Source organism: Salvia miltiorrhiza, chromosome 2 (genome assembly GCF_028751815.1).
Source record: "Salvia miltiorrhiza cultivar Shanhuang (shh) chromosome 2, IMPLAD_Smil_shh, whole genome shotgun sequence".
NCBI classification, from domain to species: domain Eukaryota; kingdom Viridiplantae; phylum Streptophyta; class Magnoliopsida; order Lamiales; family Lamiaceae; genus Salvia; species Salvia miltiorrhiza.
In genome coordinates, this window is record NC_080388.1 from 56,460,180 (window position 1) to 56,483,595 (window position 23,416).

Consider the following 23,416-nt stretch of genomic DNA (forward strand, 5'->3'; position numbering starts at 1 on the left):
TGTGGTTATACTGCCATCATTTTTATCATAAAAAAATTAAAAAATTTAATTACAATCTCATACTCTTGATATGCCACATGCAAATGATGTGTGAAAACTGATTTATATATTAATTATGATTCCTAAGTTAATTCATAATACTAGTTATTATAATATGAATCATTCGTATACAGATATATACGTGACCTTGCAAAAAAAAAAAAATTGTATGCCCATTCTCCCCTTGCAAACATAAGAATATCATTAATTGATCATGGTCATATATGAGATGATTAGCAACACGTACCAAACAATGAAATTAGGAAGTTGGAGAATAAAGCACAATCTAATTTCAATCCGCTTTTCATAAATATTTCTATAAATGAATTGTTGTAAAAATTAAATAATGATCCTATAACAACAAATTAATCATACCTTCTAAGAAAGGGTATTATTTACAATTAATTAATCAAGGCAGGTAGGTAGGTGCATCTGCTCCACACAATGCAAACTCATTTTATTCCGACCAAAATGATCCCTCAACTCAACAAGAACCACACCTTCGCCGCCGCAGGTGCTGTCGCCGGTGCCACTGCCGGTACTGAAACTATTGCTTCGGCAAGAGCCTTTCTCGGCAACAATAACTTCACCCCTTCCCTGCCTTCACCTGCATCTATACATACACATACACATATACATATATACATGAGAGAGATGAAAGTATATATATATGATGGATTAAATACTAAATTAATACCATCTAATCTTGATTGAAGATTAGCAGAAGCAGCGAGGCGAACAAGCGTGGGAGTGACGGCGGTAAGCAGAGCCCAGAAAAACAAGATGACAATATAGATTCTAACATTCATTGCTGACAAAAGAATTTGGCAGCCATTGAAAAAGCTGAGGATGGAAGGGTTTTTATATAACTGCAATGGAAATCATAGTCTTAGCTGGCCATGTTTGAGAACCAATCACATTATCAGCTGCTCATTTTGGGAAATAATTTAAAGGACTATATAGGTTGCGAGTTTTATTTATTTGCTTTGGAGTTTTTATTTGGTTGTTGGAAGTTGTTGCACCAAATGTATGTGTAATATGATTTGGAATCCTTCTGTCATGGGTTTTATTGGCTAAGTCAAGGTCTAAAGCATTATGTTATTTTCCGCATATATATTTGTATATTGGGGCCGGTTACTGTGAGACTTGTATAGTTGAGATTCTTCAAAATGTTTGTTTGCCTAATTTGGGAAATGAATAATGAATCTATCTGTCTATTTTTCTACTCTTCTAAAGTTATTATTATTATTACGTTCACCAAAAATATAACACTTTTATGTAGCACAAGTTTTAATAAAATTGGTGGACATCTAAAATGACAAAAGTATCATACTTTTCATGAACTGGGGGAGTATTATTATTGATGTTGTAAAACTACATGTAATCTTGTCGATTTTGTGAAAACATTCCTAGTGGGAAAAAATTGGAGGTTCGAGATCACATTGAAAAAACTATACCTTCTACCAAAATTATAGCAAAGATTATTGCTTCCTATTATTATTTCTTACTGCAACTTCTATTGTGGATTTTACTTATAAACTACGAATTCAATTGTTTGACTCAAAGTCAATATGTTGTTATTGTTGAGCTAGGAAACAATGAAAGAATTTTCAATTAAAAACTCAAATATGCTTTCAAAACTCCAACGAACTCAGATCACAATACTTTTACTCTCTCTCTCTCTCTCGTTACAAAAGCCAACACCAATATTTATAGATTGCTATTTTGGCTGCTGTTCAACCTGAATTACCGTGGTACAACTCTCAAGGCTGGTACCACTCTCAAGGCTTAATAGTTTATAATACGTACTCCCCCGTCTCACTCTAATAAACTCATTTTTTTTTTGTATAAAAAAATTGTACTTAATCGGTGTGAACCACACCACTTTACTACCACTTTCCTACTAAAAAATAAATTTTCTTAATCTCCGTGCCCAAAAAAAGTGAGCCTATTGGAGTGAGACGGAGAGAGTATACTGTAAGGTTAATAGTGGATGTTGCACCCAACTTTTATCATTTTCCAAAAAATGTGATCACCTCACATTTTTCACTTTTAAAAACCCCCAATTTATTTTTTAAAATAAATTCAATTTATACCGCGCATTATAGAATTCGATAATAAAATAGTTTTGATGCTTAGTTGGAATATGTATATTGAAAAAAAAAAATCTCTCGTTCATCAAGTAAAATCTTCAATACCACAAGCTTTGTACCTTAGTATTCATGACCTTTATAAGGAAGAGTTACAGATGCTCGATCTTCGATCCTAAGAAGAAGAATAAGACATGTTTGGGGACGGCTGCAGAAGAACAAAGACTAGAATTGCATGGTGGGTTTAAGACCAGAAAATGCTTTTCACTATTAAAAAAAGGAACCAAATTAAAAACGAAAAGCTGAAATAAAATGAACTAGTGGTATTCACTAAGAAACTTCCATGACAAGCCCCGCCTCTCGACTCATCTTCAGATCTTCTAATGCATCAATTTGTCTCTCTGGAAATCTAGAGTGAAAGGGATTTTTCAAATACTAAAAAAAATTTGGAGCTCTTCCTCCACAAATAGCACCAACCAAAGTTAAACATGTGGAAAAGAAGAATCGACCGATCAAAAATGAATTAGACAAACTCCATACTCAGCCAAACCATCTTATCAGCAGGAATTTCGTGTTGCTTATGGTAAAACTGACTATCTCGACATTAACAATATACTCATCTTACATCTTACATCTTACAACGAAAAAAAAAAAGATTAATTACGATAATTACAAGCAATCTTAATTTATTCGTTACTGTCTATCAAGTTAACTTTATAAGAAGTACATGTTTCAAGTAAAATGTTATCACCTACAATTCCATTGGTACAGATTCTGCACATGAACTCAGTCCTTTGACAGACCACGGGTGCTTTGAGTTTGAGCAGGCCTTTTCCCAGTGTACCTCTGTTTTCAAATGTAAATGAAAATAATGGTAAATTAATCGAGGGCCAACGAGTGCAGAGTTACTTTCATATATATGTATATAGATAGATAGATATGTAAACCAACTTAAACATTTTAAACATTCATTACTAAGTGATCACCTGCTTTCCCAAGCTGAATGGGAGATATCTGTACTTGATCATATGAGTGATTAGCCTCTTCATTGTGAGGAAGAAAAGGAAAAACCAGTAAAAGAACAAAATGGGCCAGAACACTGGGACGTCGAACATGGAGAAGAAGGTTAAGAGGAAGGCAACACAACAAGCTTTTGTGATTGCATACCTGAAAAGAAAAGTCTTTTCAGCACCAAAAAAAAGGGAGCAAATAAACCAAAGTGAGAAAATTTATAAGCGTTTCCAGATCCTCTACTAATCTTTCGTTCCTAAAACTTACTGGGCTTTCAGATCTCTTTCGCAAGAGACATTGAAATTGCATCAAAGGCATGACTCCACTCTAATTTAATTTCCTCATTCATGCAGCTCACATATTTCTGTTATATCAATTATTAACATATAGTACTATTTTAGGAGCACTAGAATTTCAAAACAATTGCAAAAACAAAAACAAAACAAAACAAAAAAATCTTTCTTTTCTCCCGAAGCACCATTCTATCTGGTTATTAATGAATAATTGACTAAGACCAGAAAAGGAATCATGCCATGCCGAATAATCAATGATGGACAAGTACAGTTAGATTTTATATGATAAGATCGTCAAATGTAAATATTTTTCAAATATGAGTGTTACAACATACTGTGGACATCAAATTGTTCCTCTTTTAGTAAGCCAAGAAATAACAATAGGCAGAGAACAAAATCAGAAGATGGAAGAACCAAACCTTAATAAGACCAACTTGATGCTAGTACACATGCCTTAAATGTGAAACCAGATGCTAGATAGTATATCTATTTCACATTCCTTTCCATCTATTTTCTCACTACAATGCAACAGCAACTCATGAAGCATCAAACATTGGACTACACATAAAAATTGCAGCTAGAGTTGCAAATATATGTTACTAAGTAAGAAGGTGTTTGGCTAAGCTTATTTAAGAGAAGTTATAAGGTCCAACAGTTTATGAGATCTTTCAAGAGCTTATAAGATGCAACAAATTAAGAGCTTACAAGTTGTCAAAAGTGTTTGCAAAATTGAACTTACAAGCGAGAGAGAGAATATAAAATCCTTGTTAGAGAGAAATTTGAAAAGAGATGAAGTCGGAAAGGTATATGACACAAATAACAAACCATAGTAGGATTAATTTTGTGAACTAATTATTGCTTATAAGATTATGACAAAATAAGTTGTCTAGGAGTTTGTTTTGCCAAATACTTTGCAAGAGCTTATAAGCTCATAAACAGCTTAGAAGCTATTCTAAGGAGCTTATAAGCTCAGTCAACCCCCCCCCCCCCCCCCCCCCACCAACAAGAGAATGCAGCATACTAGAAGCTACTGTACATTGCCAAAGAAGGAAACAAGTAGCTTGTAAACATAGGAAAGGCATATGTATCGAACCAGAACAAAAATTCAGGAAGGCGACGGACAAAGGGCCTGAACTCCTCAGAGTCTCTAGTAGGCGAAGAAGGCCCATCCAGCATTTCTAGCTCAGGATCAACCTTGGGTGACATAAACCCGATCAACAAATTCAAGATGTAGATTGACAGGCCATATGAGATGACATAAAACCCCTGAGCATAATAAACACGCAAGATGTATATTGCTGCTGCAGCAAGTGTAACAAGCCACCTACGAGCCATATGGGGACCGGACCTATCCAAATAAAACTGAAACTTCCTCGAAAATTCATTTCTCCACTTTGCTAATGGTGACTCTGGAGCAGCAGTATCAGTCCCAACATCTTCCATTATCTTCACACTGCATTGGAATGCAGAGCAACATAAATAAATAACCATCAACAGCATCGTCAACTAGTGAAAGAGTGAACCCCAATATATGAAAATAGTCTTTACAAGTAAATTGTTTCTGCACAGCAATAACAACATTGACAAAGCATAAATTGTTCTTCACAATTCTTTCTAAGTTCAGTAATTCCACAAGACGTTTGCAAATTTAACACACCACACACACAAAGATGAATAAAAGCTAAGCCCTCCGCTGCCGGTGAAGCAAGAAAATATAGAAGAGAATTAGCATATTTAATTGCATAACCAACTCGAATTGATAAACGATTTCAACAACACTAAAATCAGGTACCATGAAAGAGTTTAATTAGCCTGTAATTACCCCGATTAGTGCAATTACTTTTAGAAATCCAAAGTAACTGCACAAATTCTTCAGAATGAATTACCTCGTAATCAGCAATTCGTTTCAAAATATGTCCGTATTAACTACAACTGTAACAGAGAGGGAATCGGCATAAACATTCTAGAAGAAATATGCATAAACATAGAGAGCCGACCTCAACTTTATGGGAGAAATGGTGTAACAACGAAGTAAACAAATGGCTTGCGAACTTGTTTTTACGGCAAAATTTTCACTACTTCATTTTTGGTCTGTAACGAGTAAATTAATTTCACCGGGTAGTAATTGTGAATAGTAATTTCATTCGTTTTATGTATTTACATTATTGCCCCTACATTAAACTACTACTCATCTCTTTTTTTTAAAAAAAAAATACTAACAAAATGTTCCAAATCCAAACAACAATAAATTCAGCACAAACGTATCGAAATTATGAACAAAGCATCAAAGTAACGGCAATTTGGTGCTTAATGGTTTCTGATGAGTTTTATACTCCCTCCGCTCCGGTAAATATAATCTTAACAAGGAGTGACGTAAATTTTAATAAAAATGATTAAGAAGGTATTTGGCTAAGCTTACTTTAAAAAACTTTGATGCTTATAAGCTAGAGCTATAACTTTTAGTTAATGAGAAAAAAATTTGTTAAAGAGAAAAAATCAAATAAAAATAAAATTAGAATGATATGATTAAAATAAAAATTATAGTTGAGTTATTTTTATAAAATGAATGTTGCTTATAAGATAATGAAAAATAAGTTGGGATAGAAAAACTTATTTTTTGTGAGCTTATAAATAAGTTTTAAATATAAATTCTATAAGAACTTATTTTGCGAAATACTTTAAAAAAATTATAAGCTATAAACAACTTATAAACTATTTTAAAGAACAGCACTCCCAGCAGAAATCCCAAAATTATGCTCATATATTCTTCCCTAAAACTTCCCTATTTAATTTTAGGATCTCGATTTTATAAATGCATACACCAGATCTCCTATTTTCTACATAAAAATAATAATTATGTGTGGGCCCTACTAATTATAAGCTTAAAATAAATTTATGGTGGGTGTAAATTTAAGATTGAATTTAGGTAGGTGCAATTTTTTTGTGGGCCCCATCCAATTTAGGGGATCTGCTGGATGTATTTTTTTATCTCATTTTCAATTATTTTAGCCTAAATTTAGAGTTAGTGATGTATTTAGGTGATCTGTTGGGAGTGCTCTTACAAGCTCCCTAAACCTTCTTAGTTTCCACATTTTAGGATGAGATACGTAGGGAGTATGCTTTAATTTATGTGGATATATTTTTTTTTTTTAATTTCGTCATTGCGAGAATACGAGTGAAAGCTACGATTAACCCAAATAAAAATGTGTGAAAATGAAAAATGTAGAGTGAATCCCCAATTTACCCCGTAAATCGTTGGCTCTCCGTTCTTGCCCTATTCAATTGTGCCTTTCAGAGTCTCAAGAGCAGCTGCAGAATCCATTAAATTAGAGCAGAATCACACCCCCCCTTTCAATCTCAACTCATTCTTAGATCATACACTGCACAAGCAGCAAACCCACGTAATTCCGTCGAAATGGGGACCCTAGGAAGAGTGGTGTACACGTTGGGGAGTTGGATTCGGCATACGGGTCAAGCCATGGATCGAGTCGGTTCCACCTTCCAGGCAGGCTACTATATCCAGGATCATAGTAAGTCCTTTCTTGTTCGTTTGCAGTTATTATTTTCCACTATTTCTGATCCTTTGTTTTGTATGTGAGATGAGGAATGTCAATGTTTTGAATTCCTTTTTACAATATGCCGTTAACTCGTTTGTTGGGGAAACAAAAATTGCGGATTTTATATTTTTCGAGCTCTGTAGATGGAGATGTGGATGAACGAATTTCCATTAGAAATGGGAAATGTCGGACAGAAGACAGGAAAATGGGGCTGTCTTGATCTTCTTCGTTACTGTGAAAATTCGTGCTTTGATGCCTAATTCGACATTTCAATTGCTTTTTTATTGGGAGCTACCCACGCTAATAGCCTAATACTAGTAACTAATTGTTTCATTACACAATGCTGAAAATGGTTGTTGCATTATAGAGCAGTCTAAAGGTCTGCACGGAGCGAGGCATGAATCATTCATATGGGAACATGTATTGAATACATTGTATTGGTCAATGATGACATGGGTCAGACTATAAATTGTGTTCATCAGTGTTGTCTTCAGATGACATTTAAGTCTATTGTGAGATTATTAGGTGAGAAAAGTGTTAGAAAGTTAAGCGAAGTAAAAGATTAAATAATATTATCTGTGATGCATTACAAAGTCATCTGTCACACGTATGTCTTCCTCCAAATCGGTGCATCTTGTGCAGGAACCAATCTGAAGACCTTGAATGCAGTTTCTTGCACTCTTCATTTTCCCCCTGGTTTGAGGTATTAGTATAGAGCCAGAAGAGAGTTTGGCATACAATGGGCTGCCCCTTACTCGATCTCTAATATATGTTGCAGTAATTAGCTATCAGATAGAGTGTCCTAGTTGCTGCAGAGTGCAGACAAAGTTCATGGCCTATTCAGATAGAGTTTCACTGGATTTCTGTATGGTCAGGCATTTTAGCTGAAATTTCTGCTGCCGTAAGCTTATAGTCCTTTATACAAGGTTTGCTAGTGAAAAATGCTTTAGGAAAAAGTGGATAGCTCGACAGGCATGCATTTGGTCTATAAATGCAGTTGAAGAACATAAAGAGAAGAGGAATAGAATAATTTGACAGGCATGCATTGGGTATATAGATGCAGTTGAAGAATGGAATGAGAAGTTCAAAAACAATATTGAGGCATGTTGAATGAAATTTATTACTCGTAGCAGTCCTAATCACTCGTAGATGTTAGAATTAAGTTCTGGGACACACGTGGACACTACATGAATGTAGATATTCAAGCCCTTGTATATCCCTTACACGAACTTGTCTATGTTTATGCTCCGTTTTAGTATGAATATGGTTGAGTTAGTTGCTTAGTTTTGCATTTTCTTAGGTCAGGAGTTGAGAAGATGAAATGAGAATTGAGGCTGGCATTTCTCACTTGTCCTGTTGATAAACAAAGCAGAAAATTAAGGCGTGTCAGGCTAAGTGTTTACCGTTTTTTGGTGGGAAAATGGTTAAAATACACTAACCCTAATGTTTGCAATGGGTACCATCATAGCCTGAAATATTAAGCATTTTTTTACATGAATGGCTTGGCTTCTTAGCCCAGAAAGTTTAAAACACAAATATGTGGACGAATGGATGTGGATGGGAGCATTTTGATATTATTCTTATATAATGTTTCTTTTGAAGGGAACATGGTATGCTCTATTCAGATTTCACCTTTATGTCTGATGCTTGGTAACCATAATTTCAGGGATATTTTCATTGGATCTGCTTTTGTTTTGTATACAGATTATTTTTCTCGCGTATCTTATACCTTTCATATTTTTGTCTTTTCTAGCAATGAGCTTTTTGATAATGTCTGGCATCTCATTGAGGCATGGATTTATGCTTCTAAATTTTGAGCTTATTTATATCTGCAGTTCATGATGCACATTCTTCTTAACATCTTCAATATTCCATTCTCTCACTTTTTAGGTTTACTTGTTATATCAGTGACTTTGATCTCATAAGACTTTATTTTCAGTTTCTAAGCACCGGACACTGATGAACATCTATGATAAATCTCCGGTCGTGGATAAGGATGCATTTATTGCCCCAAGTGCCTCTGTCATTGGGGATGTTCAGGTGGGCCAAGGATCATCGATATGGTATGGATCTGTCCTTCGAGGTACGCACCTTACAAAGTCATATCGAATCGACTAAGATTGTTCTGTCGATATTGATCTGAGTGAAACATAGTCCTGTCCTGTGTTTTAGTTTCCTAGTTCTGAGATTCTGGGATTTGCAGCCTCTGTTTCTGCCGTGTTTATATTTTTCTCTATAGAAATTTAACCTAGGTGTTGCTGCAAAGGCAATGGGCAAGTTACACCTCTTTTTTGTGGTTAAGTGATCTTTTTTTGTATGAAAAATTTGTCAGGATTGATAAAGAAGGGTATCAGTAAAAGATCACTGTCAGTAACAAGTCCTCAAAATCAAAGTTTGATCAATTATAAAGCACTCGCCTTGTGCCTAATGAGTGATGAGTTAAAATGTTTATTGAACTGTTTAGAGAAGTAAAGTGTTGGACCATATAAAATAGTAAAGTCTTGTGTCCTATAAAGTACTCTTGTGCACTGGTTGACAAACCCCAGGCTTATACAGTCAATTTATGAACATACTGGTTGGGTTCTATGGAAGCGAACAGCAACATAGTCATCGAGAATTTATGATTCTGAAGTTTATGCTAATTTGGAATGAGTATAGTATAGCCCTTACATTCACCGCGGTCAAATATTTCCAACATGAGATTTGAATATATATAAATTATAAAGAGATGATTCGTACTTTGCTTAACTGGTGAAGAATAGATGAAATTTCAAAGAAAAAACAAAGTGACTTTCAGTATGATGGAAGATATATATATATATATATATGTGATTTGTATCATCATTTAGTGACAATTAGAAAAAGTAAAGAGGGGCAGAAAACAATTTCAGTTAGCTTAATCAGTATGTGGATTATCTATTCTCAAGATTAAATAACAGATAAGAAACTGCCTCTCGGTTGAATTTACTTGGAGAGACATTGTAGATATTCTATAAAAACTTGAATCGAGGAGTAAAGCACCCTGCCTAAATGTAGAAACCTGTAAGGACCCCTCATCTTTTTGAGTTAAGGTGGTCCATGGAAAAATGATTAACTTGTTGGACTTCTTCAGATTCTCCATTTTTTCTCGCTGACCTGTTTCTTGATTTCATTTGCAGTGCTCGAGCTAAGTTTCTGTTACCGCATTTGCACAATTTAACATAATGAATATCCCGTCCCTTAGTTCTCATCTTACTGCACTTCATATGCTAATGCTTTCTCATACTGCAACCAATTTTCAGATGTCTACTCTAGATGATGATGATTTTCACATAATTTCTTGAGAGTCTATTGTTCTTAGTTTGCTCTGGTCTTCTTTGACTTTTTATTAGTTTTTCAGGTATTAGTAACTTAAATAATTCTGATAAGACTTCTCCAGATTTGATCTTTTGGAAAGATAACATAGTTCAATTTGGAAGCAGAATGGAGCTGTTCACTTTATGATGCAAATTGATTTATGTGCCTCCTTTGTGGACACAGGTGATGTGAACTCCATCAGTGTTGGGTCTGGAACTAATATACAGGACAATTCCCTGGTGCACGTGGCAAAATCTAATCTAAGTGGGAAAGTGCTGCCAACTATTATTGGAAATAATGTTACAATCGGTAAGTAAGTTTGACTGTCTCCCTTTAATGTTTTGGATACAAAGTAGAAATAGTCCAGTAATTAGCATATCAAGGACTTAATCATATAAATTCCATTTTTGTTATCTTATGTTGGAAAAAATAGGTCATAGTGCGGTTGTACATGGATGTATAATTGAGGACGAGGCTTTTGTTGGAATGGGAGCGACCCTTCTTGATGGTGTGGTTGTGGAGAAACATGCCATGGTTGCTGCAGGATCCCTTGTGAGACAGGACACCAGAATCCGATCTGGAGAGGTAGGCATTCAATTGCCATATGAACTTGTTTTAAATTCTTTTGTCTATCTTGCATTGGGAGGTTATGTGTATCTTTCATTGAAAGAGTATCCAGTTTCAGTATCTACTCTCCCCCCTCCCCCGCACCCCAAAGTGTTGAACTGCTATTGCTATCTAGTTATGTGCGATTTTATAGTCTCTGTATTACATGTTCAAGTATTTGTTTATATATACCTTATAGAAGTAGTCATTTGGAGTGAGCTAAATTGAGTGTTAATCACATATACATAAGATAGTATCCAGAGAAGCTAAACTACTGAACTTCTTTCTTTTCCCCTCCTGAAAAAATTCATATGACGAGGAATGATTATTCTATGTCAACTCATCTGTCTCATTGACTTGAGATTACCCAATTCTGTCATTTTTCTTAGAGGTTTTATCAATAAGGTTACTCTGAGCTATGTTAGGTTTCTAGTACTTCACGAAAGTCCTGCAAGTTGATTGGCATTGAGAACGACAGTAATGCCAACTAAACTTCCTTTATTTAATCAGTAGGAGTTCGCTGTTGCTTCTTAATTCCTTACTAGTTGATTGAAACATGGGAAGCATTATGGGACTTCGCGTTATTGATAGGCACTTTACTGTTTCAGATTGGTTAAACTTGGTTGAGTACTATTGGTTGGTTATTGCTCTTCAGTCTCTATGTGGACTGTTCTTATTATGAGAAGATTTCAGCCCAAGAATCAAAATCTCAATCAATTTTTAAAATAACATGGTTGGGCTAGTTGTTAGATGCCCTTTTTGGGCTTGGTTCCAATTTTTTGAACTGAAAACTACGAATCCTTAGATCATGATATGATCAAGTGTCTGTATTTATATTGAAACTTGAGAAGGCAAAACATTGTTTTGCCTCTTCAATCTCCAGCCCTTTCATTCAAGTTAACTGACTTTTTCTCTTTTCATCTCTTCCTTGTCTTCTTTTTTCTTTGTATATATTGGATTGGATCAATCCTCAAAGGGCCTCCATAACTGACAATAGTGATTTGTTCATACTATTTGGATCCCGTATATTTACAGGTCTGGGCCGGTAATCCAGCCAAGCTCCTCAGGAAGCTTACTGAGGAAGAGATTGAATTCATCATCAAATCAGCAACCAACTATGTCAACCTAGCAAAGGTCCATGCTGCTGAAAACGCCAAATCCTTTGATGAGATCGAGTTTGAAAAGATGCTGCGCAAGAAGTTTGCTCGCCGTGATGAGGAATACGACTCAATGATTGGTGTAGTCCGTGAAACTCCACCAGAGCTTATCCTTCCAGACAACATCCTGCCCGAAAAATCCCAGAAGGCTGTTCAATGAGATCTTTCAGTAGAAATTTTGGCTTAATTTTTATTGCTCTTTCAGGCTACTGATCGAATCTCTGCCCCGTGCAGAGACTCTAATAAACAGTTAGCGTTCATTGTTTCTGATGAATAAAGACTCAGAACTTATACTGGGGTGGGTTTATTCAGCCGTGCTACACGATACATTCTGTCGGCTTAGCTCGATCACACCCCGGTTTTGTGATGTAGAACCCTGCTGTAAAAGTAACATGAATGACAGTGAGATGCTTGCATTTGAATTTAATTAAATGCGAGGAATGAATTTGTTTTCAAGAAGATGAGTTACATGATATAACTGATATTTGAAGTTTGCTATTTCTTTTGTAACCTCAGTTTTGTGGGAGAAGCAGATCTGGGCAATAGTAACAAATAAAAGGGAAATTGGAAGTGTGATATTCTGATGCATGTGAAGAATAATTGTGAGGATGAGAATCAAGATTCTTCAACATACATATTAAATTACAATACTCGATTGTGGTAGTCATATGTAGGCATAGGCATTAGCCAATACTTTGATGTTTTATATACAAATTGCTGTGGCATTATTGTTTAGTGGGGAATCTGTAAAAGCAAAATGCAGCAGACATGATTGGCTTGGCTACATGGAAATTGAAAAGCCGCAGATTGGCCGCTCCCGTGATTTCAGCACTTTTTAATAAAATGAATTAGTATTTCTTTTAAAAACATTATGTTATTCTTAATATTGATGTATATAAAAAAGACAATAATTGGGGACCTCCAATCATGCTAGGGCTGGTAAATCGGTGCCGGTTTTTCGGTTAAAACCGTAACCAAACCGGAAAAATCGGTTTTCGGTTAACCGAAAACCGATTTTTCCCGGTTCGGTTCGGTTATCGGTTAGTTCTCTCACTGTTAACCGGTTAATCGGTTTAACCGGTCGGTTAACCGGTTAAACCGATTAACCGGTTTTTGTTTAATTTAATTAATTTATTAAACTTGAAAAATCGGCCACATTAGGGCTTTCAAGTTTCAGCCGCTGCCGTTCCATTCCATCCATTCCACTTTCCTGTTCCATTCCACTTTCCAGGCACCGCCGCACCGGCGTTTCTCCACCCCTCCGGCCCTCCACGTTTCGGCCTTCTCTCCCCGCCTCCCACCGGCGCCGCTGCCTCTCCCACCGGCACCGGCGTCTCCCTCTCTTTCTCCGCCAGCAGGCAGCAGCAGCAGTGCAGCGCGACTCCCTTCGATTTCTCCCTCCGCCAGCGTCGCTCAATCTGCAGGCGTCGCTCCCTCCGCCAGGCAGAGGGAATCTCATCCAGCAGCGGCGCTCATCCCTTGGGTGAAGAACAGCGGTGGGTTTTCGAGGATTAAGGGTATGTTCGTGAAGAGGAGGAGGAATGATGACGAAGATGGATTTGGTGTGAAACCGAATCAAATGGATTTGGATAGATTCTGCATGTTTCCGATTGAGGAGAGAGATTTGAGTGAGACGGGGTTTATTGAACTGAAGCAACAACTCTTCTCTGCAGGAAGGAGCAGCAGAGCTTCTGATGCTAGAAATGAGAACTTTGAGATTCTTGCCGGTTTGAGAACAACTGGGAATTCTTGCACGCTTACCATGAACGAAAGGGGAATCAAGCAAGGGAGCAGAAGCACCAAGCTTTGGAAATGGATTTTTAAGCACCATTAATCGGTTTTGACCGGTTAACCGATTAACCGGTCCGGTTAACCGGACCGGTTAATCGGTTAACCGGTCGAAAAACCGGTTCGGTTTTCGGTTAGAGGAATTCCTCTTAATCGGTTCCGGTTAACCGGTAAACCGGTTCGGTTATAACCGAACCGACCGGTTTACCAGCCCTAAATCATGCTATGGGGACTTCTCTTTTTGCAGTGTTTACCGTATCTAGATTTGGATTTTTATGAATCTGACGCGGCTGCTGTTGATTGGTGATGGCAGTGTCTAGTTAATCATTTCATACAACACAAAATAAAAATACTATACAATAGAAGAAAGAAAAGAAGAAGAAGAAGATAAGAGAAAAGAGAAGATACTCGAATCATCATACTTGTTTTCTTATGGATTTTACTGAACATTAATATTTTGTGTTACTATTGCTTTTGTGAATCGGCACATGCCCTGGTCAAATTTCTCATACTCCCTCTCTCTCTCTCTCTCTGTATATATCTTAAACAAAAATGCATTTAGTTTTTCTTTTTGTCTCGCAACGATTGAATTTATGTTACTGGATCTGAAATTTCATTTTGATGTATGAATAGTAGATCACCCACTTTGCTTATCCAATGATGAATAGATAATTATCATTTAAATTATGAATTTTAATTCAATTTTAAGTTTTGACCTGACTTGTAAAACGTTATAAAAGAAGCAAGGTTAATTAATACAAGCATGCAACGCTAGTTAATTTTCAGACAAACTGCACAATATTGTCAATATATATAGCAAGGTTGGGCCTTTTCTTTGCTGTAAATTGGAGATAGCAACAATGTTGCATAATATATACCACAACATAGTAGCTGCATCATTCCTTTTATTTTGTAATTAATATTTGGATAATTCTATTCATAACCCCCATTTTACTCTTTATAGCCCCCTATATAAAATAATAATAATAATTAATTATAAATTTACTATTTTATTCTATAACACATAACCCCCAATAATTAAATACTAATTATAAAAGAAAAACTGCCTATTAATTCTTTGCAATATCTCTACAAGTTACTTTCCACACACATCATAATATTTTTGCACACCCTGTATCCTAAAATTGAGAAACATTCTTTCTTTTTGCTCTGGGGTTGAAATTCTTGAAGCAATCGTCATCCCAGTTTCTTATGATGATGGTGATGCCAATGCAGCCCTAAAACTAGCAGACAACAATTTTACCCCAAATTTTGCACACTCCCACACCTACTAAAACACACCTCAATTAACACACATTGATATGGCAGGCGCTCACCTTAAATCCCATTCCCAACCCATCAAGATCAAACCCTAAGTTACATTACCAACCTCTCAAATCTGCTCATTACGCATTCCTGATAATTGCATATAGGAGCGGAAGATTTTTGGATGAAAGCCTGTGTTTGAACCATGTAGCTTACTCGATAGAGGAAATACTAACGAATAATTTACTATCTAACTCGCTATAGCCACAATAGAAGGGATTATGGAAAATAAGGAGCAACATCCTTTGTTATCAGAGATCCACATTTCAGTGACAGTGGCGGCATAAAGCTAAGGAGACCTGGCAACTGGTGGCGGACGCTATGATTTTCTCCATTTTAGTTGATTTTTTTGAAATGGGGTTATAGATTAGTTTGCAGAGAGCCGTGGAATTTTTTGATGATTAGCATTTAATTATTGGGGGTTATGTGTTATAGGGTAATATAGTAAATTTATAATGAATTATTATTATTATTTTATATAGGGGCTATAAAGATTAAAATGAGGGTTATGAATAGAATCACCCTTAATATTTAGTGAAACATATCTGATTGGGGATTTTCTTTTAGGGTTAAAATGGCATCTATTCATTTAGAAAGACAAGACCCGTTTTGAAAGATAAAACATCGAAACACTTATTTTTACAAATATAGCAAATTATACTCTTTTACGATTGTTTTATCCTTATATTGATCAGTAATGAATTTTTCACTAATGCTCCCGCTACCCCTTCTCTCTCTCTCTCTCTTTACCGTAACACCGTCGCCTCTTGTCTTACCGCTGCCACATCCAAAATTACGACTATTACACACTTTTACAAAAATATATAAGTATACATCCTTTAATAATTGTGAAAATTGTATAATAGTGTAGCTTTATATTGTTATAGATTTGTTCGTAAAAAAATTTAATAATAGTAAAAATTCGTAATTGCGAAAAAGTGTGTAACAGTTCAAAATACATTATTACACAATTTTCACCATTAAAAAGTGTGTAATAATATATTTTACACTATTACACATTATAAGAATATTTTGGTCAAAAATATTATTATTTCCATAATTTTATTTATATGATCAGAATTTCCTACCATTAATTAAAATATTTTGACTATATTAGGGTGGTGCTTCTAATCCATTGAATTATTTACACGAGAGATTATCATCTTACTGTCTTACAACATAAAGTATATTTATGGAACACACATGCAGTTTAAAAATATGATTCAAAATCCAGTACCTAGCTATCAGGTGTAAATAATAATTTAATTATATTATACTAAATGATTTGAAAAAACAAGAAGAAGAAGAAGAAGAAGAAGAAGAAGAAGAAGAAGAAGAAGAAGACACCTATCTCAAAAGCTCACAAACTAATCCAAACTTTTGAACAAATAAGCTCAGTAAAACAAAATGATTTGAAAAGCAATGTTACAAAAGGATGTTTTATTATCTAGAAACATTAGGTTGGTGTGTAGTTGAAAAAATGTGGAAATTAGAGGTGGGGAAAGGAAGGCTTGTGTTTGAAACTGATTGGCATGAAATTGTCATTTTGTGTCATCACCATATTCTTTTATCAGAGGCTGACTCGATTACATGTTTGCAATCACAAACAATTCGTCATCATGTAAATGTTGCCACTTGCAACATTCAACAACTACTCTACACTATTTCGTTTTTACTTTTCTATAGTATTTGAAAAAAGTTAAATAGGGATGAGCATTGGAGTGCTTCAATTCCATCTAAAATCAAATCAGATTATGACAAATTCGAATTGATCTTTATCTTCTTTTTTTTCTTCTTCTTTTTTATTAAAAAAAATCAAATTAATTAGCATGTCCAACTGAACTGAAATGTTTTGATTCAATTCAATTTTTGGGATTAACTCCTTTTATATTTTGCTTTTTTATTTTTTTGGATTTGGGGGAATGAGAACAATGGAGTTTGAACCCTAGACCTCACTGTTCGCATCGCTTGGTGTCCTCTCTCAGGCTTCGCTCTTTTTATATATATATCGAATGTGAATCAAACATGAATGCAGAAGTTAAATTAATCGCAAATACAAACGTTACCAAATTTGTAAACAAGGTTACATAATTCGACCAAAAATGTTGAGGCACATATGAAGTAAAATAGATAATTTAAGTTGTGATTTATTCTAAGCATGAGAGTTGACATCAAGTGACATCTTAATTTATTTGACAGGTCAATTTCTTAATGGTTAATTATTATTTCTAGAATTGAGAATGAAAAAACTACAATTTCTTAATGGTTAATTATTGTTTCTAGAACTGAGTATGAAAAAACTGTAATTAAAAGAAATCAAAATGTAAACAATACCAAGAATGTCAATAAGCATATCTGGAATATATTATATCAATTGGAAACCACATATTAAATTATATATAAGTCCAATTCCTCTCAAATGTCTAATTAAATGTAATATAAAGAATATTAGCCTTATCTAAGTCCAACAAAAATTGAAATTAAGACACAGTAAATAGATTATTATATTCACAATGATTTACAAACGAAAACATAATGAATACTTTAGCACAAAAATCTATTTAATATTCAGGTAAATAGAAATATGATAAAGAATATAACTAGACTCAAGATAAAACAAATAAATCAATTAATAAAGACACTGAATCTAGGAAATGTATTGACGTTAAATAAACATATGCATTTAACTTATTGATTCAATTATCAATTTTAATACAACCGTGATGAAATATTGCAATCCTATTCATAATCTTCTCTAACGAACAACTATAAAAGTTGATTAGTAAATTCTCTAGCACATTTAACTCTTAAGAGAATAAATTAACTATAAAAAACATACAAAGAATAATTTTTTCATTGTCCACCTATCACATACAAGTCACAAGGTAAAATCATAGCATGCATTTGTAAATCAGCTGAGCAATTATCACATTCAAGTCTCAAATTGAATAGCTAGACATTCACATTATTGGTTAGATAATTCACAAGAAATCAAGCACTATGAACTATAAATCAGAAACTGCATGATAAATTGATATCAATAAATGAAACGCACAAATACAATCAACTACATACAAACCCTAAAATTAGAAAAGAAACTAGTCAAACATAGCAAAACAAATCAAAGACATAATTAAAAAAAAGTAATTAAAAGACTAAATTAAATAAAACTTAAAAGAAATTAGTATGACAAACTCGAATCTCCAATCTTGTAGAAATCTGATACTCCCTCCGTCCACGAAAGAACTTCCTATTTTTCTATTTCAGGACGTCCACGAAAGAACTTCCTACTTTTTCCTATTTTGGGACAATACCCCACCACTTAAAAAATACTCCCCTTTTAAGACAATTCACACCACTCAAATAACATTAATTAAAACAACACAATAAATTATTAATACTTTTTCACAATTCCCAATACACTTTACAACTTTTTCTCCACTCTCAATACACTATACAACATTTTATTAAAACCCGTGTCACTCCCTCCTAGGAAGTTCTTTCATAGACGGAGGGAGTATAATCTTTATGAACTAAGAAAGCAATATATCTGAAAGCTAGAAATCTGAAAATATGAATGTGGAACCCCAAATTGATCAACAAAGAGACTTATTTATTGGCCCAATACAGATGAAAATCCCCAAAACAGATGAAAAAACGAACATCTGAAACACCTATTTTGAGTTTATTATTTAGATTGCCACGTGATTTACTATTATAGCAAGCACAGAAATTAAATTATCACGTAAATATATTAGTTCACCAAAATTATTGATCGGATGGAAAATTGAATTAATTAATAACATAATTGAGGTATATTGAGATAAATTTAAAACGGATGCAAAATGCGAAAATAAAAATAGTTAGGTTATTTAGAAATATTAATCCCTAATTAAAACATTGGAAATAATTTGAGAATTTATTTATTTTATTAGAATAAACTTATAGAGGAGGACAACACGCGTATTGAGTATAAATCACGCCATCACTAAAAGTAGGGGTGGAAATTTGGGTCGAGACGGGTACTCTACCCGATTTTGGCCAGGTACCCGATCCCGAAAATAAGTTAAAAGTAGTATTCGTACCCGCACCGTCTTATGGAATCGAGTACCTTAATACCTGATCCGAATACCCGATTTGAATATTCGGGTACCCAATTATCCGATTTAGCTATTAATTTTTTTAAAGGTGATTTAACTATTAAAATTAATGTTTCATTGTAAGTTCTAATTTATATAGCCCAACTGCCCAAGTAGTATGCTTAATTAAAAGAATAAATGAATTGATGAGCATTTTAACATTCCGAAAATAATAATATTTATTAATGAGTTTATTCAAATTGCTAATGAATTTCAGCAATTCAACAAAAGGCCGCGGCTACTTAATTACTAGTTTATTCAAATTGCTATTGTATTTAGTATTTACAACCCTAAACTAATATATAAAATCCTAAATATATAACTATTAAATTATATGCGGGTAATTGGATATACCTGATAGATAATTGGGTAATACCCGATGCCCGAAAAACAATAGCCTTTTCTACCTAGTACTACTCCGAACCCATAAAATATCGAATATTAAATACCCAATAACCAACTTGGTATCGGGTCGGGTTTGGATAACCAAGTACCCGATACCCCAAATTTCCACCCCTAATTAAAAGGCAGCGAAGCCTAATTTTAGTATGGAATAATTGATTAATTGATGTTTTTAAGTTTAAGTTTAATCCTAGAATATATTTAGAATTAATTACGTTGCTTGTCAAAAAATAACCTAGGAAAGCTAGAAAATTAGAGGCTTGTTAAATGCAAATATTGAAAGTAGAGGGATTGCGGCTTATAAATAGATGGTAGAGAGAAGGAAAGGAGGGGAGGAGCGGAAACCAGCAGGCAGCTCAGCTCTAGCCACTACCACCAACCGAATTCGAATTATGGGTGTTGAAATTCAGAGCAAGATCAACGACGACGCTATTCATGGCGCTGCCACGCCGCTCATTCTCGGCTTACAGCCCTCTGCTCTCGTTGACCACGTGGCAAGAGTTGATTGCTCCCTCCTCTCCCGGATCCCTGGCGAGTCCGGCGGCTCCTTCCCTGTAATCCCCTCTCTCTCTCTCTATTAATCAAGTATATGCTTCTTGTGTGAACTCAGTGGGATTGCTATTTTAGTTTTTTCTCTCTCGGTTTGGATTTATGTTGGTTCGTTGCACTTCAAATTAATCCAAAGATTGAATTTTTTTTTTCTTCTGATTTTTGCGTATCTAGTCTAGAGAATTTGCAGTTAAGTGCGGCCAATTTTGTGTTGTGGTGTATGAGGTGCGAATTTGATTCTTGAGTCTTGACTGTTGATGGCTGGCTAGAATTTGTTGTATTGGATGCACAGCAACACACACATTGTCTCATTATCTGCATTTCTGATTCATCTTTTCAATGTTGTTGTTTTAATGCCCGTATATTTCAGAGGAGAGATTCTGCAAACGTATGAATATTATTTAAAGTTGCTTGCCTTTATATAATATAAAAAGTGTGATCACATATCTCATTAATGTTTGCTAGACTTTCATTTGGATTGCATGATCACATAACTCATAGGTGTGCAACGATTCTATTTGGAGGCATTTGGTTTGAGCGATAAGTCATGGCTGATAAAATAATCCAAACTTAATCAAGTGTTTGGTTTGCATGATTAGGCCAGTGATACCGGCACTCTAATAATTCAATTAGATGATTTTTCACCCCAGAGTTGGATTGATTATTTAATCATCCTCCAATCCTATCAATCTTCTATCACATCCACCAAACCAAACGCCCCCTTAGTGTATTGATCAAACTCTTGGCTTTTGCAGGTTGCGGCTGAAGAGCTGAAGTTCGTCTTGAGCGAGGTTAACAACCATTTCGTTGCTTCTCCAGAAAAAGGGTCTTCATTGAAGACCATAGCAGGGGGTAGTGTTGCTAATACAATCCGAGGTCTGGCTGCTGGCTTTGGGATCACTTGTGGCATAATAGGAGCTTGTGGGGACGATGACGAGGGAAGCTTGTTCATCGACAACATGAGCTTCTACAAAGTTGATCTGTCGAGATTGAGGCTTAAAATTGGGCCTACCGCCCAGGTGAGCTTTATGCATTTAACATTGCGGCTTCCTTGTATGTCTGAAAATTTCCTGAGGTAGTAGCTAAGCATTTCTGAATTCTGAGACACGGTTTGAAATTTATCGATGCAGTGTGTTTGCTTGGTTGACGAATTGGGCAATCGTACTATGCGGCCATGTCTCTCAAGTGCAGTGAAAGTTCAGGTGTATACAGTGTTATAATTCTCAAGAAATTAACATTGTTAATCTGAACTTGCATATGAACATCATAATCTTATGCTTTTACCAGGCTGATGATTTGACTACGTTGGATCTGAGAGGTTCCAGGGTATGCCACTACCGATTCTAAATACCACTCATTTCGCTTTACATATGGCCTGTGTTCTTGCTCTCTCTCTCTCTCTATCTGTTGAGTTTCTTTTTGTTGTATGAGGCATGCTAATCTGTCTTCCTTTTCGTTTCCTTTCTCTCTCGTATTTCCTTGTCTTTCTGTTCTCTGAACCCTCTTTTGAAAAATGGCCGAGATTGCCTTGTGGACAGCAGACATAATTCTTGCATATTGACCGGGACATATTTAATTGTGTCGGGATATTGATAATCTTATCCGCTAATCGTTATAAATGCTTATAATTCTTGGTTGCATCTAGCTAATAACTTGTCTCCTCTTTCCGGTATCTTGGCCTGCTGTGTCTCTAATTCGATTTCCATGGTACAGTGGCTAGTGATGAGATATGGGATATTTAATATAGAAGTTATTCAGGCAGCCATTAAAATTGCCAAGCAAGAAGGTGTTTCAGTTTCCCTAGACCTGGCAAGCTTTGAGGTAATATTTCAGGAACCATAAAGTTTTATATCGTTGAGAAGTAAACCTGATATCAAATTTGTCCTAATAATCTCTTGGATGTGAATTCATGGTGTGAAGAGATATTTTGAGTGCTGCACTTGAGGCATTCTTGCAATCTACTTTCGAGTTATAATAATCTTACTATTGCAGATGGTAAGGAAATTCAGATTGCCACTTCTACAGCTGCTGGAATCGGGGGGTATAGACCTTTGCTTTGCGAATGAGGACGAGGCTGCTGAGCTCTTGAGGTGAAGTCCATTTCTTTTCACATTAATTTGTGAAACAGTATTGTAGTGAGATAAAGAATTTTCTGTTAGTTTTTTTCTGTTTAATCCTGGATTACGTTGGGAACAGTCTCGTTGATCGTTTCTTCTGATCCTTGCATTTAAATTGCAGTAGTGAAGACGAGAAAGCAGATCCTGAATCAGCTCTTGAATTCCTGGGGAAACACTGCCGATGGGCTGTAGTGACTCTAGGCGCAAAAGGGTGCATTGCGAAGCATGGGAAAGAGGTTGTCCGAATTCCAGCAATTGGGGAGTCGAAGGCAGTTGATGCAACCGGAGCGGGAGACCTCTTTGCTAGCGGGTTTCTGTACGGGCTGGTGAAGGGGCGGACGCTGGAGGAGTGCTGCAAGATCGGGTCTTGCAGCGGTGGCTCAGTCATCCGTGAGCTCGGTGGCGAGGTAACTCGAGAGAACTGGCAGTGGATGTATAAACAAATGCAGACGAAGGGGCTTCCTATACCCGACCACAACAATTTTGTTTATGAGAAGTCATGATGAGAGTCAGTATTCCTTATATTAGCCAATCTGGAATTGCATCCTCAATGGCAATGGTTTGTTTTTTTATTAGCCTGCCAAGTGCTGTCTTTGTTAACCTTTGCAGACAATGTGGAGACTCATTTCTTATTATTCAACCTACATAAATCTAAATTTTCTGATTCACCAGCATTTCTATTGCTAGATTCAAGTCCATTTATTAGACGCTAATTGTACCTACCATCTTTGTGGGGATAATACTTTTGTCCCTTAATTTCACGTTTTATATAAAAAAACTCATGTGAGCAGCAACTTTTATGTCCGCCCTTGGACCCCCTAGCTACATAAATACCTATTTATTACATGTATTTGAAGTAATTGCTAAAAAAAAAGGTAATAAAGAAAAAAGTATTGACTAAAATTGAAGTCACAATTCAACTAAAACATAATTCTAAAAATACGATGTTGAATAAATTATGAGAGATATATTAAAAAACAAATAAATGTTATATGGACGTACTTCC

The 23,416-nt window shown here is 35.3% G+C and overlaps 3 protein-coding genes across 6 annotated transcripts; 2 read left to right on the top strand and 1 right to left on the bottom strand.

The window, feature by feature from the left end:
- Positions 1 to 345: 345 nt before the first annotated feature.
- LOC131010497 (protein RER1A-like) lies at positions 346 to 5,557 on the bottom strand. 3 transcript variants are annotated; one of them, XR_009096574.1, is made up of 5 exons: positions 5,431 to 5,557; positions 4,527 to 4,886; positions 3,116 to 3,296; positions 737 to 2,975; positions 346 to 652 (listed from the first exon to the last, which is right to left on the bottom strand). XR_009096574.1 is itself a non-coding variant. In XM_057938030.1 (4 exons), exons 2-4 carry the CDS (start codon positions 4,874 to 4,876, stop codon positions 2,916 to 2,918), a joined length of 591 nt encoding a protein of 196 aa, XP_057794013.1. In that variant the 5' UTR covers positions 4,877 to 4,886; positions 5,320 to 5,477; the 3' UTR covers positions 2,693 to 2,915. The 3 variants fall into 3 exon arrangements, 2 of the variants coding, with proteins under 2 accessions (XP_057794013.1, XP_057794014.1); XM_057938030.1 differs by lacking the exon at positions 346 to 652 and having other exon boundaries at positions 2,693 to 2,975; positions 5,320 to 5,477; XM_057938031.1 differs by lacking the exon at positions 346 to 652 and having other exon boundaries at positions 2,693 to 2,975; positions 5,256 to 5,472.
- Positions 5,558 to 6,655: 1,098 nt separating this feature from the next.
- LOC131010498 (gamma carbonic anhydrase 2, mitochondrial-like) lies at positions 6,656 to 12,548 on the top strand. Its single transcript, XM_057938032.1, has 5 exons — positions 6,656 to 6,963; positions 8,930 to 9,073; positions 10,510 to 10,635; positions 10,760 to 10,911; positions 11,968 to 12,548. The coding sequence occupies exons 1-5, from the start codon at positions 6,849 to 6,851 to the stop codon at positions 12,247 to 12,249; spliced, it is 819 nt and encodes a 272-aa protein (XP_057794015.1). The 5' UTR covers positions 6,656 to 6,848; the 3' UTR covers positions 12,250 to 12,548.
- A 7,399-nt stretch (positions 12,549 to 19,947) lies between these two features.
- On the top strand, positions 19,948 to 23,084 carry LOC131010499 (uncharacterized). 2 transcript variants are annotated; one of them, XM_057938033.1, is made up of 7 exons: positions 19,948 to 20,298; positions 21,049 to 21,312; positions 21,424 to 21,495; positions 21,581 to 21,619; positions 22,007 to 22,114; positions 22,286 to 22,383; positions 22,532 to 23,084. In XM_057938033.1, exons 1-7 carry the CDS (start codon positions 20,053 to 20,055, stop codon positions 22,911 to 22,913), a joined length of 1,209 nt encoding a protein of 402 aa, XP_057794016.1. In that variant the 5' UTR covers positions 19,948 to 20,052; the 3' UTR covers positions 22,914 to 23,084. The 2 variants fall into 2 exon arrangements, with proteins under 2 accessions (XP_057794016.1, XP_057794017.1); XM_057938034.1 differs by having other exon boundaries at positions 20,025 to 20,298; positions 22,535 to 23,084.
- The last annotated feature ends 332 nt before the right edge of the window (positions 23,085 to 23,416 follow it).

Bases quoted from the DNA above. Each gene is read 5' to 3' on its own strand.
- LOC131010497 (XM_057938030.1), bottom strand. From the start codon at position 4,876: ATGGAAGATGTTGGGACTGATACTGCTGCTCCAGAGTCACCATTAGCA. The intron at 3,297-4,526 runs GTTCGATACATA...TTTTCTTTTCAG, and splicing joins CTTCCTGAATTTTTGTTCTG to GTATGCAATCACAAAAGCTT. The intron at 2,976-3,115 runs GTGATCACTTAG...ATTTGAAAACAG, and splicing joins CATTCAGCTTGGGAAAGCAG to AGGTACACTGGGAAAAGGCC.
- LOC131010498 (XM_057938032.1), top strand. From the start codon at position 6,849: ATGGGGACCCTAGGAAGAGTGGTGTACACGTTGGGGAGTTGGATTCGG. The intron at 6,964-8,929 runs GTAAGTCCTTTC...CTTTATTTTCAG, and splicing joins CTACTATATCCAGGATCATA to TTTCTAAGCACCGGACACTG. The intron at 10,912-11,967 runs GTAGGCATTCAA...GTATATTTACAG, and splicing joins CCAGAATCCGATCTGGAGAG to GTCTGGGCCGGTAATCCAGC.
- LOC131010499 (XM_057938033.1), top strand. From the start codon at position 20,053: ATGGTAGAGAGAAGGAAAGGAGGGGAGGAGCGGAAACCAGCAGGCAGC. The intron at 20,299-21,048 runs GTAATCCCCTCT...TGGCTTTTGCAG, and splicing joins AGTCCGGCGGCTCCTTCCCT to GTTGCGGCTGAAGAGCTGAA. The intron at 21,313-21,423 runs GTGAGCTTTATG...TTATCGATGCAG, and splicing joins AAATTGGGCCTACCGCCCAG to TGTGTTTGCTTGGTTGACGA.